Source organism: Prionailurus viverrinus, chromosome C2 (genome assembly GCF_022837055.1).
Source record: "Prionailurus viverrinus isolate Anna chromosome C2, UM_Priviv_1.0, whole genome shotgun sequence".
Taxonomy (NCBI): domain Eukaryota; kingdom Metazoa; phylum Chordata; class Mammalia; order Carnivora; family Felidae; genus Prionailurus; species Prionailurus viverrinus.
This window is the reverse complement of record NC_062569.1, coordinates 93,296,570-93,312,435: the sequence shown is the minus strand read 5'-3', so window position 1 is coordinate 93,312,435 and position 15,866 is coordinate 93,296,570. Positions and strand designations below refer to the sequence as shown.

At 43.7% G+C, this 15,866-nt stretch overlaps 1 protein-coding gene across 1 annotated transcript in view; it reads right to left on the bottom strand.

Moving 5' to 3' along the window:
* Nucleotides 1–3,885: 3,885 nt before the first annotated feature.
* Nucleotides 3,886–15,866, bottom strand: part of FSTL1 (follistatin like 1) — a 60,145-nt gene continuing 48,164 nt past the window's right edge. Inside the window, exons 7-11 of the mRNA XM_047875785.1 lie at nucleotides 13,846–13,964; nucleotides 12,380–12,492; nucleotides 11,932–12,042; nucleotides 9,490–9,566; nucleotides 3,886–6,363 (exon numbers count right to left, since the gene is read on the bottom strand). Coding sequence (XP_047731741.1) covers nucleotides 6,319–6,363; nucleotides 9,490–9,566; nucleotides 11,932–12,042; nucleotides 12,380–12,492; nucleotides 13,846–13,964 — 465 coding nt within the window. The 3' untranslated portion in view covers nucleotides 3,886–6,318. The remainder of the gene's footprint in view (nucleotides 6,364–9,489; nucleotides 9,567–11,931; nucleotides 12,043–12,379; nucleotides 12,493–13,845; nucleotides 13,965–15,866) is intronic.

The window sequence follows — 15,866 nt, the reverse complement described above, 5'->3', positions numbered from 1 at the left end:
TACAGGTCAATTAGAAAGAAGTTGAAACATGAGACTAGGGATGACTGGCATTTACAAAACACAAAGAATATGTGAGAATATAAATATGACTGGCTACCAGCTTTACTGTGGAGTCTGGCGGAAGAATTTTGGATCATTTTGTTTTGAGTTGTCCCTGCTCCTTGGAAAATGACAAATTCTGCTAACTTTGTATAATTTAAAACTAGGCTAGGAATTAGAAAGATAAAGTCCCTTTTCTTTTAAAGGCAAAAATTTCCTTTCAAACATGTTTCATCCTTTTGACAATTTTATACAAGTTTCCCAGTTAAATATTGCATTCTTATCCATTAACAATCTTGTCTCTTATTTTCCTGGCAATACATTCTTTTTATAGGCCCTCATTTTATCCAGTTTCTGGGTGTTTCATATCTGACCACAGTAGGTCAGATAAGACCTCTGTATTCCAGTGATAACCATCAGGGTGCATTTCCTGTTTTCTCCCACGTTCATTTAGCCTGTTTTCCAGCAAGTTGTATTACTCCATTCCATACGTGCTCTAAGTTTTGACCTCTCTATAGAATCCACAGTATCATTTCCCATGTGAATTCTCTACGTGCTGTGTATATGAATCTCATATATGAACTCAACCCATTATACCTTTTTTCTGTGTGCACTTTTTGTTAATGATGCCATGAGGAAGCAGGAGAACTATACAAGCCCAGAGTTTTTCCAAAGAGTTTTCTTTCTTTATGATGGACCTTCTCAACTCAACATTTTTTTCTTTTTTTCCTCACTTGATACATTTTCCATAGCCATCTTGTCTACACAAAGGAATACTATCTCTACACCGTGTATTCCCAGATCTGTACCTCCAGAGCTGAGAGCTCTTCCAGAAACTCTTCCAGAACTCTATCCAACTGCTCACAAGGTATCTCCATTTGGATGTCTTGAAGTAACTCATATTCAATTTGTGGAAAATGTAATTCATTTTTTCCTCCCTTCCTTCCTTCTTTCCCTTCCTTCCTTCATTACTCCCTCCCGCCATCCCTCCCTTCCTTCCTTCCCCAGCCAAGCAGTATCTTCTGTTCTCTTACCAATCACAGGAAATGGCATGACTATCTACCAAGTTATCCAAGCTGGAAGCTTGGGGTCATTCTGGACTGTTACCTCCTCCTTAACTCCCATAGACAGTCAATAGCCAACTCCTGTCCCTGCTACCTCCTAAACCTTCCGTGAATCCTCACTGCCATTATCTTAATTCAGATCACCATATTTCTCACCTCATTCCTGAAATCACCTCCTAACCAAGCTTCTACTGCTAGGTCTAGCCACCGTCATGACAGACAAAGGGCTAATGACAATATATGAAGAACCATTACAAGCCAATTAGAAAAAGACTAAGAACCAATAGAAAAAGAAATAAAGAAAGAAAGAAACGGGCAAGAACCAATAATTTATAGAAAGATGCTCAATCTCACAAAGGGAGTAATAAAATAAATTTGAAATAAAGCAAAATGAATTACCATTTTTTCTCTATCAGAGGCCCAAAAGTTTAAGGACACAGTGCTTGCAAAAATGTAGGAAATAGACGCTAAGTTGTATATTTTTGGTGTGGATGTAAATAGGTATAATTTCTTTGAAGGACAATCAGTAATTATAAGCAACTTTATCAATATACACACCCTCTAAGAGGATGGATTTAAAAAACATTTTTTTAATGTTTATTTATTTTTGAGTGAGAGAGAGCATGTGCCAGCAGGGGGATGGGGAGAGAGAGGGAGTCACAGAATTCAAAGCAGTTTCTAGGCTCTGAGCGGTCAGCACAGAACCCAATGCGGGGCTCAAACCCACAAACTGAACCTTGAGATCATGACCTGAGCCAAAGTCGGACACTTCACTAACCAAGCCACCCAGGTGCCCCAAAAGGATGGATTTTTTAGTTGTATTTTGACAGTTTTTTTTTTTTTACCATGTGCATATATTACTTTTCAATAAGAAATGTGTTAAATTTTTAAAAATGAACTCAGTTACCTCCTGTTGACAGCAAGACCGTCTCATTAGGGCAGCAACATGATGCCTCCTGTGGTCCAGCATGGAATAGCCTTCTCCAGCAGTGGTCCTGATTTCCTCTTCACATCACACATCCTTGCTACATTTACTCCAGGGTTCTGATGGCATCTGCTTGGAGCTATCCACCCATTCATTCTTTTTCCTTCCTCCCTCCTCCCCCTTATTTCAGAGATAATTCAAGAGGACTGATGGGAATTTGACACAGGGACTCTAAAACTAAAGCTAATCAAAGTAATTTGTATTAATTTGCACAATTCATAATAACACATTTGATTATAGGAAACATACTATCTGAATTAAGCTTCTTTGAGGCTATTTTTAATTCATTTTCACTTCTTAACACATAAATATTGTAATAGCAGTGTTCCCAGAGCATGGAAGATTGGGGGAGGCTAGCCAGAATTTAAAAGTGACTGTGGACAAGGTACTCTTCAAATTTGGTTTAAAATTCCTTCTGAGAATAAAGATTTGAAGAATCAAACTGATTGAGACCAGTAGTCTATTGCAATAACATAACCAGAGTTTGCCTTTTAACATTTGATTAATATTTGAGTAATACCCCAAATCCAATCAAGGGATTTGGCTATAATTTTAGAGAAGCAAGACTTCTCCACAGAAGATTAAAATTAAGAAAGCGTAAACCTCAATCAACTGGAATGAGCACTTTTGGAAGACATAATTATTGGGGGTGTGGAGTGCATGGTATCTGTAAGACTCGGGTAGGGAGGCAGAAAGCAAGTAATGGTCATGTGTCTCCAAGGTGGAGCAGAATAGGTTTTAACCAGCCAACATTCACTTCACTTGGAAATGTTTGTCCTTATGGGGTATGTATCAGGTGAAAGCCATTAAGGCTGTCCAGTTAGACCTTGGCACCCTGTGCCACATCTCCAGGTTGACTTGGCTTCTTATGCAGGTTCACCTGCAGCCAGCCTTACCTGGTTTCATTCCAGTCTCATAGGACCTTCAGGGGCTTTAGGAGCCAGTTAGTTTAACCTCTGCCCAATATAAGAATGTTATCTGGGAGCATCTGGGTGGCTCAGTCGGTTGAGCCTCTGACTTCGGCTCAGGTCATGATCTTGGGGTTCGTGACTTCAAGCCCCACGTTGGGCTCTCTGCTGACAGCTCAGAGACTGGAGCCTGCTTTGGATTCTGTATCTCCCTCTCTCTCTCCCCTTCCCCATTCATGCTGTCTCTCTCTCTCTAATAAACATTAAAAAAATTAAAAAAAAAAAAAAAGGAATGCTCTCTGACTTCTCATCATTTCCTATTCCAGACCCACCGTCCAAGATCCTTTTATTTTTTAATATAAAATTTTTAATGTTTATTTTTGAGAGACAGAATGCAAGCTCCAATGTGGGGCTTGAATCCATGAACCTGGATTCATGACCTGAATCCAAAGTTGGATGCTCAACTGACTGAGCCACCCAGGCGCCCCCAGGATCCTTTTAAATAAACTTGTTCTATCAGTCCCTGAGTAAATTTGCCCTCCCAGCTGCAGTCCCAAGATTTTATTAGGAGACACTCTTCACACCTCTTTTAAGGCTCCTGAAAGCCAAATCGACTTTTATGAGGTAAATGGTTAATGTTCTCACAACTTTATTTAGTCTTAATTCAGGGGAAGGAAAACAACACAATTACTATTTTAATTTCTTTATTTATCAATAGTATCCAAAAAAAAAAAGGGAAGAAAAAAAGAATCAGGAGTTACAAAAACAAGTTAAATGCAATATGGAAGCCTACTAAATACAAATACATTTCACAAACACATAGGCAACAGAAACCTGTTCAAATTGCTGCTTGACATTTGATTAAAAACTTAAGTGTAAAGGAAAGACATTCAGACTTGTTCACATGGGCTTATTAGCAGGTGGAGAAGCCCTGCTTTCCCAAAACAGTGATGGAGTCCAGAGTCATGGCATGTGAGAAGGTTTCCATGAACACTGAATCTTAACAGACACTGTAATATATTAATAAAATCATATACACATTGAGAAAGCCCAAGGAAGCTTGCAGTCTAAGCCCTGTGCTTGTAGAGAGCTGGAGGAACTGAACCCGATTTAATCCTATTTGCTCCATACAAAGCTCCATGCAAGACTCCCCAAACTAGGCTATTTAGCAGCTTTCCATGAATGGTCATCAGATCATGTGATTCTGTGGTGTAGACAATAGTGTCCGTATTTACAGGAGGAATGCAGATTTGCTCTTGGGAATTCCGTGGTGCAGGGTAGGGTAATCTTAAATGGCAGCCACTGTCCTAAATGTAACTGGTGAGGAGACACTCTGGATTCTAGCTTTAAACAAACTGGCACGCCTGCCCTCTGTGTCCAAGAGCTGGCAAAACTTGATCAAGGTGTGCTGTGGGAGCTCTCCAAGACAACTGGACAGGGAGGTGCATTTCAGAGTGCACAAGTAGGGCTCGAAGAGAGCTTTCAAATGGGATGTATCTAAAAGGTCAGAATTCTAAACAAAACAGAATGCTCTCCTTTCAAAGGAGAACAAGGAAACTTGTTTAGAGGCAATTCCACATTCAGCACAATGTTCTCAGTATTGCCCATGCAGTGCAATCTATATAATTTCCCATCTGCTTTCTGAAGATGAGTGCTTTTGTCAAGTTTTTAATCTTCGTTATTCCAAATGAATCTTATACATGGTAAATAGTGGGGTTAATCATCACAGAGTCCAAAACACAGGAACAATGGTCTTCTCCCCAATCACAGTTTTAAGACTCAATTTCCATTCCCTCCCCCCTCTTAAAAGGTGAAACCACCTTTTGTCCTCATCTTGAAAGGGAAAGCTATTTCTGTTTCCAAGAAGGTTAAAGATGGAATGCAAAAGTTTCAACAAAGTGGAGTAGTTCTCCTTCCCATTCTCTTCCTAGGCAGACATTACCCGAGAGGGTACTACATCACCGCACAACCAGTGCAGCCGTGCAGACTGAGGTCAGGTTTGGTCATCTGGATTTTGGCCACCTGACTCTTTTGTTGCAACAGTAAGGTTTCATTTATCCTAAGGAGAAGGAAAGCCATAGGAACTGTATCCTTCTGGACCAATGATCAGAACCAGAGAATTTGTAATTTATCAAATTGAGATTAATGCATTCCTACTTGCTCACTGAGGAGACTGAGGCCCAGAAATAGGAAGAGATAGGACCAAATCACTCTCCTAGTGGTGAACCAACAAACATATTGACATCTAAGCACAGATATCTAAGCCTTGCTTGGCTGCACTTGTCTCCTTTCTTTGGAATACTGATTTGCATGAACTTATCATAATAAATGGAAACAAATTAGCTTTTTATATCTTAAAAAACCTTTGTATGGAGATGCTTTGTATTCCCTGGCTTCTGTTTGAGGCACCTGCTGGCAGACTGCTGATCCACTGGAAGCCAGGGGGACACAACTCTGGGCTGCATCTAGTATGTGGCAGGGCGGGAGGAGTCTTGGTTATAGCGGTCCCTGCACCAGAAAAGAACCCCAAACTCTCCCTCCTTTGAAATGGCAGGACTACTGAAAAATAATTACAAAAGCTCAGTTTCTAGTCAAGAAAATAAAATATTAAAACACAACAATAATATAATGATAATAATTGAAGAATGAAGTCAACTTGCCAAAAAAAGTTTTACAGAAAAATAGCACCTTTGGTAAAAAGTATCTTAAAAATTTGGTTAGGTCTCTAAGGGGCTCAAAGTTATACAAGTATCTGCATCATTTGTGTGCACCCTCCCAGAAACTCCAAGCCTAAGGGACCACTGGGTAACGAGAAGGGTGGCTGTGTATCTAGAGGCAGTGGTTGGGACCATGAGAAGCACAGATGCTGGACGTCTATTATGCTGATGGCGACAGGAAGGGCTGGACGCAGAATGTGTTCCTCTCCACTGGGCTTCTGCCAGACCCCTCCTCTGGGGCAGCCTGCAAAGTTCTCTCTGGCATCATTCGCACTCCCTGCAGGACGTTTATAGCCGTGGCCGACCGTGGTTCAGATCTGCTCCTCTCCCAACCCTGATGCAGTTTCCTTACTTGTCTCCAGCCCCTGAGCACCATTTATAGTTTCTCTCAAAGCACTCCTAGAAATGAAGGCTATGGCCCTTCCCCTCCTCGCCAGCCACCCCCATTTCCTTTACTGCAAAAAAAATAGACAAAATAAAACTCATTGCTATACAAGCAAATACTGGTGATTCGGCAATTGTAGCAGACACTTGGATATACTGAACTCAGCGCTGAAGTGAAAGAAGGTGCCAGGCTCTGGACGCCCTTCCCAGATGCCTCCTCTTTAGATCTCTTTGGTGCTCACTTTTTTGGTCTTTTCAGCTGTTTCCTTTGAGATGCAGGAGAAAATAAGCATTGTGAATTAAAAAAAAAAAAAAAGAATCATTGGATCTATCTAGTCCTCAAGACTTTATATAGCATTGACAGATACATGCTTGTGCTAAATTTTCATTCTGTTTACTTGTCTGTCTCCTCCGTGGATGAGAAGAACCTGAGGGCAAAGATCAGGTCTTATTTTTGACATGGTCACATAGGGGCTGTCACTGAATTAGTAGCTGACCCCACTTGAACGCCTGTGACACAACAGGTCAAACATGATTATCCTCATTTTAGAAATGAAGAAAAGGATACTAGATGCAAGTGCTACAAGATATTCTGGATCCCAGTCCAGAGAGGTGTTAAGAACAAAGGTTCTGGAGGCAGACTGTCTGAACTTGAATTGCGGACCTGCTATTTTCTGGGGGACTTTGGCCATGTTATAAAAACTTCTGTGCCTCAATATCCTCAACTACAAAATGAGGGTAATAAAGTGCCACCTCTTACAACAGTGTCACATTTCTCCAAAGAAGCCTTTCTTACTTACGGCCAGTAGGCACATGAGAAAATGTTCAATGTCATTAGTCATTAGGGAAATACAAGTCAAAACTACAATGAGATGCCACTTCACACCCAGTACAATGGCTAAAATAAAACATAATGGACAATGACAAATGTGGTGAGTTTGTGAAAAAAGAGCAACACTGCTGGCAAGGATGTGAAATGGTACAGCCACTTTGCAAAACAGTCTGGCAGCCCTCAAAAGATTAATCACTGAGTTACCATAGGACCCAGCAAGTGCACTCTTAGGTATATACCCAAGAGACCTGAAAACATAAGTCCACACAAAAACTGGAACAAGAATGTTCCTAGCAGCATCATTCATCATAGCAAAACAGGGGAAACAACCTAAATATCAGCTGAGACTGGATACACAAAATGTGGTATATCCATACAATGGAATGTTATGTAGCCATAAAAAGGAATGAAGTGCCAACCTATGCTATAACAAGGATACACCTTGAAAACATAATGCTAGATCAAAGCAGTCAAATAGAAAATGCCAAATACTGTATGATTCCATTTGTGTATGTCCAGAATAGGCAAATCGAAATAGAGTTAGAAAGTAGATGAGTGGCCGCCAGGGGCTGGGAGAAGACAGAATGGGGAATGACTTCTAATGGGCCTAGGGTGTCTTTGTGGGATAATGAAAATGTTCTGGAATTAGGTAGTAGTGATGGTTGATGATCTTGTGAATATATAAAAACCACTGGATTGTATATTTAAAAGGGTGAATTTTATGGTATATAAATTAGATCTCAATAAAAAAACTAATTAGGAAATAAAAAACAACAGTGCCTGGCATCTAGCAGACACGGTTGGTTCTCCATCCATAGCCCCTTGCCTTTAGCAGTTCAGTACATGGGTACGGCTTCTTACTGCCAGCACCTGCACCTCTCTGCCTGAGGCTTTCTCTGGCTGCTGGAGCCTGCTCTGCCCACACATGTTGGCAGGCCAGAAATGCCAGGGAATTCATGTCGCTGGTGGCAGCCCTTGCCAATGGCTGATGAGAGTTTGTGTAGGAACGTGCCTTCTCCCTTCCCCCTCAGGAATGGGAACTCTGTTCCCAGAGATCCACAATAGGACTAAGCTCCACACGCCCACAGTGGTAACATGCCTTGGTAGACGCTCTTTATTGCTTCCTTCCCTTCCTGGGCTGGCTTCCCAGCTCCCTGTCTAGTGTCTCCTAGGATTGCTTCCCAAATAAACTATTTGTACTCAAGTCCTTGACTTAGCGTCTTCTTTCTAAGGGAACTCACATAAAACAGACATGTAAAAATGTTAGCTATTATAATGCACTCCTCACTGTCTACTCTGATCATTTCCCCACCCCAGAGGAAAGGAATTCCTATTAAGTTTTTTTTTTCTTCTTTTATGTGGTTGCACTCATCTGGAGACTCAAGACTGATGAAATATGGAAAAACAAAAGGCTGGGAGCTTCTGCTTAAAAAACTGACATGAGGGGGGTGCCTGGGTGGCTCAGTCAGTTAAGCATCCGACTTCGACTCAGGTCATGATCTCATGGCTTGTGGGTTCGAGCCCCACATTGGGCTCTGTGCTGACAGCTCAGAGCCTGGAGCCTGCTCTGGATTCTGTGTCTCTGCCCCTCCTCTACTCACGCTCTCTGTCTCTCTCTCAAAATAAATAAATTAAAAAACAAAACAAAACTGACATGAGGTTTCTATATTATGAGTGACAATAATGACAAAATGCATATAAAAACCATCAATAAATATGAGCAATTTTATTTTTGAGCATTATTAATATTAATAATTATTTTGAAATCAAATATTTCATCTCAATAGTTTAGCAGCTCTTGTGACTGTTAGATTCTCTCAAAACTTAAGTCAGAGAGAAGGCTTGTATAACAGACCCAGTGTACAGACAGGTGATCTGAGGCACAATGTCCTTTGTTAACTACATGGTAAATCAGGGGCAAGACAGGCCCAAGAATCGAGCACATCCATGTTTTCTCTCCAGGCCTTTACCATCTATGTCAGTGAATCGCTATTCTGCCAAGACCCTTTTCCCCAAGAAGATCTTCAATTTGATGACACAGAACCTGAACAGAATTCTTATTTATTTTCTTCTCAAGTCTCCAGGAAACTCTAAGTTCTCTCGGTTTTGAAAATCCCAGGCTGTTTTCTAACCAGCTTGGCATTTAACTGAAATATCTTTTATTGTGGTCCACATTCACTTATTTCCTGCTTGTTGCCCTCAAGGAGCTCACAGTCTTCAGGTCCGGGCACTGGTCGTGACAGGAAGCAGTGACACTTCCATAGACCATGCTCATTTGCAAACCACTTCCAACATATTTGCAAATCACCACCTGGCTAATTCTTGCTTCTAAAGCAATTTACCAAGTTGTAACCTACATCTGTTGGGACCTGCTGGACCACACAGGACTCCACTAGGGAACTGTCTGTATCATGGTTTGATAGCATAGGTTTATCATTCAGGACCTACTGTATGGAACAGAGTGGCTCCTTGGACATCTGGAGCATTAGGCGATATCTGAATGGCAGAAGGGCTTAGTGGCAGCAGCAATACCTGAGCCAGCATGGAGTCTGCAACTCACCTGGTGCTTCTGGAGCTCCTGGACATATCTGGTCATCTCCTCCTCTGTCTGGGCCTGGGCCCCCTTCTGATTCTTTCCTGGAAGAAGAACCAAAGCTCAGGGCAGTGCTCACTGATAGAAGCTAGTTAGGGATCCTACCAATATCTACCTTTTAGGCTCTCAATTTCATCTCCCATTTAATCTATGGAAGGAGAGGGGATATGCCTGCATATCTCTGAATATGAAGTGTCCCAGTTCAACTGACACCTCCAAAGTAACACTGTGAACCAAGCAATCTCTTCCACCCCCCCCACCCCGGCCTCTGTTCCTAGTGTCTCCGACTGCTCCAGCACGTATATCCATGCCAGGCACTGGCCCTGCCATAAAATCTATGGGGAATATCTGGGTCTTGACTCAGGACGTTCCTCTGGGCTAGGGATTCTCAACCATTCACATGGAGAACTTTTCAAAATACATGTGTTTAAATTCCACTTTTAGACTCTTATTTAATTATTGTTGGGCACCAGGATTTTGTAAAGTTTCTAGGTGATTGCAATGTGCAGGCAGGGTTGATAGCCACTATATCTAGCAGTGTTTCCCAAACTTATGTGGTGATTAAAAAAAAAACCATAGAATATATCTTAAAAGTGGAGGTTCCCAAGCTGCTCTTTTGTGGGTTTGATTCAATAGGTTTGGGATAGACTCTGTACATTTACCAAGTATAGTGTTTGCCGTCAGGAAACACTGCTCCGCCATGCCTTCTTGAGTTTGGCATTAATCACAGCAGTTTCCCTCAGCTGTGGCTCTACCTGGCTTTATATCTTGATGTCACTTTTTCTTTGCCCCATTGAGATTTCTGATCTAAGACCAGACTAACGTTCAGGTACTGACTCTGGAGTGCTGCCTCTACAATGTCCTCTCAGCTCCATGGCCCACATACCAAGACATGCTCACCTTGGGGCACCACCATCTGTGGTGCTCTTTATACCCACAGGGCTCTAAACCTGGCCATCCAGAGAGGGAGGACGAGCTGTCCAGTGTGGCTGTGGAAGTGGGCATTGTCCCATGGAGGTGATCATTTGGGTTTTGTCTGATGCATCTGATGGGGCTTATTATCCAGGTGATCAGGCTTATTCCATAAGGCAGATGTTTAACAATTGCCTGTCTTAGAAATGGATGGCTACCTTTACAAAGCCAGGCCAGGAGCAGTTAGATGTGGGGAGCTACTGCAGGGGGTTTGGGGAAGATGAATGTAAGATGCTTCCTGATGGAGGCAGGCTGGACTAGTATTTTGAAATGTTCTCTCTTGGCTTCAGTAGCTGCTGTGTGCTTGGTCTGGATACCCTTAGTTTTGACTTCCAGAAATTTCTAGGATTTCTGTTTCTAAACAGCCTCTTCCTACTCTTCCATTTGTCTCTGGAATTGTGTTGGCTTCCTGCCTTCCCACTTTGAGAAGAGACTTGGTCCTGGGCAGTAAAAGACTAGGGATCCCCTGGTACAATTGCGTTCCATTTGTAAGCTTCTTATCTAGAAAAACATCTTCTGGGTCCTTGACGTCTGTCTCCCAGTTTCCATCTTACCTGACCTTCCTGAACATGATCCTAAGACCATCCCGTTCTTTCTTGTCTCAGTTTCTTTAAGGTATAATTTTAAGTTCATCCCATCTGGTGGTTCCAGATTGGGGCTTGGTTCCTACTGACTTTTCTTCTCAAACCCAGTGTAACTCTCTATTCTAGACCTGATCTCACCCTTTTCTGTCTTTCCTCTACTCCGAATTATGCCTGTTTTTTCCCTATAACCTGGCTTTGATTCAAGAGTTTCTTTTGATCTTTGGCTCAGATGGCCCCCAGACTTGGGGCCATTTGGTTTCTGCACTGGTCCCCCAAACTCTCTGACACCTCTATCTCTCTAATCCACCCTAACCATGTCTCAACTTTCTTTTTTTAGGCGTTATCCAATTCTGTTAATTCAAAGAGGGTCTATGAACATTTTTCCTTTCTCTGCTGGATATAGGTGGCAAGCAGGAGTCATTTTGTTTTCAAACCACCTAAGTCTTTTACATATAAGATTTCCCAAGCTGTCATAAGGATCAAGTGGGTTAATATGTAGAGTGCTTAGTGGAGTGCCTGGCACATAGTTCTCACTAAGTATTTGCTTTCATTATTATTATGATGATTCCAATCTCACATCAACATTTGATCTTGCCCTGCATCTTAAACCTCTCTTATGCCAAGCCTCTGGAGTGATTTGGAAACGTAATGCGTCTGGCCTAAGTGCTTTGCCCAGTGCTGCCCACTGGGTGCTCCAACGTTACAGGTTGGAGTCTGTCACTTGCTCCCCAGTTTCCTTGCTCCTGGCCACTACCCTCTTCTACATCATCCCCACCCTGACTTCTCTCATGGTGAGTTCACAAAGGAAGCCCTCTCCCTGCCGTCCCTTCTTTCTGCCTGGGGTACAGCTCACCATCACAGGTCATGGCTGTGCAGACCCAGTTTCCACAGGCACAGACACAACGGTTACAGTCCACCTCGGTCTCTGCTCCATCTGCATATGTCTCATCCTCCAGGGCACACTCTGTTGGGACCAGAAATAAGGGGCAATAGTTTAGGGTGAGAGTGGAACAGGACATCTTGGCCATCGTCTGTGCACCTTACCCTTTTCCCAGACAAGACCTGCTTCTGCTTAACCTTCAGAGGCACCATATCTGAGTAAATGATGCCACTGATCCAAAGATTGTTGGATCCTAACCTCAGCACAGAGTTGATGGGCCGGGGCCCAGTCTGGAATTGTGAAAGGGAATTTTCTTAGCAAGCTCTGGAAAGTTCCATCAATTCCATCTTGCCCCTCCCCCCGTCCCCTGCCAAATGCCCTCATTCCCTTCAACTCCACATATTTCTTAGGTTAAGCATACTCCTCTCTGGAGGATTGAAGGTCGGGTTGAGGCACTTGAGGAACTCTTGGAAGCTGAGTTTCCAGTCAGCATTTTCGTCAGACAGTTCAATGAGAGCATCAACACAGAGTCCTCTGAAACAAAACACAGGAGAAACGTGTCAGTAAGACCCTGATTTCACTCCCGCAGAAAGGACCTAAGCATTGGGATCACATACATGTGGGGCCTCCAGAGGAGGCCAAGGAGACAACTGCTAACTGAGGAACTTTCTACACGCCTTCCCACAACTATCATCCAACCTGACTCCTGTGAGCATCCAGACTTTACTTGGTTATACTTGATGTCAGATCATTTACATTGTTCAAATGTTCTTCCAAGAAGACTAAAGTTTCCTGAATGGTTGTGTTCACTTTGATTGGCATATGTTTTCACTACCTGTGCACCTTCTGTGAGCAATTCCCTTTCCCCATGGTACTGGTCAAGTCAACCAGACTAGGAAAATCAAAACAGAAGGGAGACAAATAGATGATAGGAATGGAATATGGGATCTGAAAGACTATGGAGTTCAAGCAGGCATTATCACTATCACTATCTAGAAAGAGAAATGTTTAGAAAAGTTTTATGGAATCCTAGTTCCCTCACTCTCCCCTTGGCTTGGATGTGAGCCTTGGTTCAATCACTTATTACCCAAATGGCCTTGAGCTAGTTCTTCAACTTTTCTGAGCCTGTTTTCTCATCTTTAAAATGAGGACAGGGAGCCCTCCTTAACTGGAATGTTATGAAGATCAAACATTGATCTTTAAAATAAAATATTATCTAATTTCAAGTTATCAAAATATGAAGGATTTTCAGATACTATATTCTAAGGCCATGGCATATTACTAAGGGAGAATCATTCTAGAATCTGGGCTTCATGCTTTATATTTCTTCTGAACAAAAGAGGTGCTATTCCTATTTTTAATTCTTGCTGATGTACTGGACCCACAGAAGTTTCTTAGGGGTTAATTTTTATTAATATTTGCTCTGGAATAATATCAGAAAAGGACAGGGACATGCTTACATTTGTGACAGTTAGGGTTCTCTATATGAAATAGCACCAATTATCTTAAAAGTCAGAACTAAAGCTATTTTAGACTTATAGTTGAATAATACGGTGATATAATTCTTTCCAAAAATTAACCATTAAAACATTATCATGACACTCAGAAACACATTTGCTCTGATGTGACCTTGATAATTTACTTTGAAATTACATTCTTCTATTCCTTGTAAGTTCTGGCAAAACAACAACTATTTGATCAGATACCAGTGGTGCTCAATATATTAGTTCATAATGTTCACAAAATAGAACAGGACAGAATTCCTGTTTTGCTTTTTACTTCTCACTGGCACTGGTGGCCCCTCTGCAGGTAGGAAGGGGTTCAAATCCCCTATCCTATCCAGCCTTCCCCTCATGGGCCCCTCCCTGACCCCTCAACTGCACTCACCTAAGCAGCTTGTTGTTCTCCTGGTCGGCATAGGTAGTGATGTTGATGGCAGTTTCATTCTGCTCCACAAATTTCAGTAACTCACTGGAGTCCAAGCGAGAGTCACCATTATCGACGTTCTGGAAAGGGGATAAAGAGCACTTTCAGGAACATTTTGTAGATCTGTCTCCCTCTCAGCTTGACCCATCTTTGGCTCTTGACCCATTCCAACCCCGCCTTGGCCTCACACCTACTGCAACAAAGGCTTGAAGACTTGGGGCCCCCAGAGAAGGTACCAGCACCCCAAGATGAGAGACTGAAAGTGTGTGGGCAGAGGCCACTGGGGGCCTTTCAAACCCACACCCCAGACCGGACTTCGCCCTAGGGCCCGGGCATCACACACAGCTGAGCCCACAGAGGCCCCGCGAGCGGGCGCCGCGTGGCGGAGTGAGCTGAAGCTGCAGCCTGGGACCCGATCGATCGTGAGGAAAGACGCGGCCACACTGTCCCGAGGAAATGCGGACCGAGGTTTGCAAGTTCAAAATTTCCACTCAGACTTTCGGCAAGATGGCGGCGTAGGAGGACGCTGGGCTCACCGCACGTCCTGCTGATCACTTAGATTCCATCTACACCTGCCTAAATAACCCAGAAAACAACAGAGGATTAGCAGAACGGAGTCGCCGGAGCCAAACGCAGACGAGAGGCCCGCGGAAGAGGGTAGGAAGGGCGGCGAGGCGGTGCGCGCTCCACGGACTGGCGGGAGGGAGCCGGGGCGGAGGGGCGGCTCGCCAGCCAAGCAGAGCCCCCGAGTCTGGCTGGCAAAAGCGGAGGGGTCTGACGGACTGTGTTCCCACAACAAGCGCGACTTAGCGTCTGGGAGGTCATAAGTTAACAGCTCTGCTCGGAAAGCGGGAAGGCTGGAGGACAAAGGGAGGGAGAGCTGCTGAGCCCCCTGACAACAGAGCTCAGTTTGGTGGGGAACAAAGGCGCTCGCCAGCGCCATCTCCCCCGCCCATCCCCCAGCCAAAATCCCAAAGAGAACCAGTTCCTGCCAGGGAACTTGCTCGCTCTGCACAAACGCCCAACTCTGCGCTTCTGCGCCCAACTCTGCGCTTCTGCGGAGCCAAACCTCCGGCAGCGGATCTGACTCCCTCCCGCTGACACAGGGCCCCTCCTGAAGTGGATCACCTAAGGAGAAGCGATCTAAGCCTGCCCCTCCTGCCCCCGTGCACCTTGCCTACCTACCCCAGCTAATACGCCAGATCCCCAGCATCACAAGCCTGGCAGGGTGCAAGTAGCCCAGACGAGCCACACCACCCCACAGTGAATCCCGCCCCTAGGAGAGGGGAAGAGAAGGCACACACCAGTCTGACTGTGGCCCCAGCGGTGGGCTGGGGGCAGACATCAGGTCGGACTGCGGCCCCGCCCACCAACTCCAGTTATACACCACAGCACAGGGGAAGTGCCCTGCAGGTCCTCACCACGCCAGGGACTATCCAAAATGACCAAGCGGAAGAACTCCCCTCAGAAGAATCTCCAGGAAATAACAACAGCTAATGAGCTGATCAAAAAGGATTTAAATAATATAACAGAAAGTGAATTTAGAATAATAGTCATAAAATTAATCGCTGGGCTTGAAAACAGTATACAGGACAGCAGAGAATCTCTTGCTACAGAGACCAAGGGACTAAGGAACAGTCACGAGGAGCTGAAAAACGCTTTAAACGAAATGCATAACAAAATGGAAACCACCACAGCTCGGCTTGAAGAGGCAGAGGAGAGAATAGGTGAACTAGAAGATAAAGTTATGGAAAAAGAGGAAGCTGAGAAAAAGAGAGATAAAAAAATCCAGGAGTATGAGGGGAAAATTAGAGAACTAAGTGATGCACTAAAGAGAAATAATATACGCATAATTGGTATCCCAGAGGAGGAAGAGAGAGGGAAAGGTGCTGAAGGGGTACTTGAAGAAATAATAGCTGAGAACTTCCCTGAACTGGGGAAGGAAAAAGGCATTGAAATCCAAGAGGCACAGAGAACTCCCT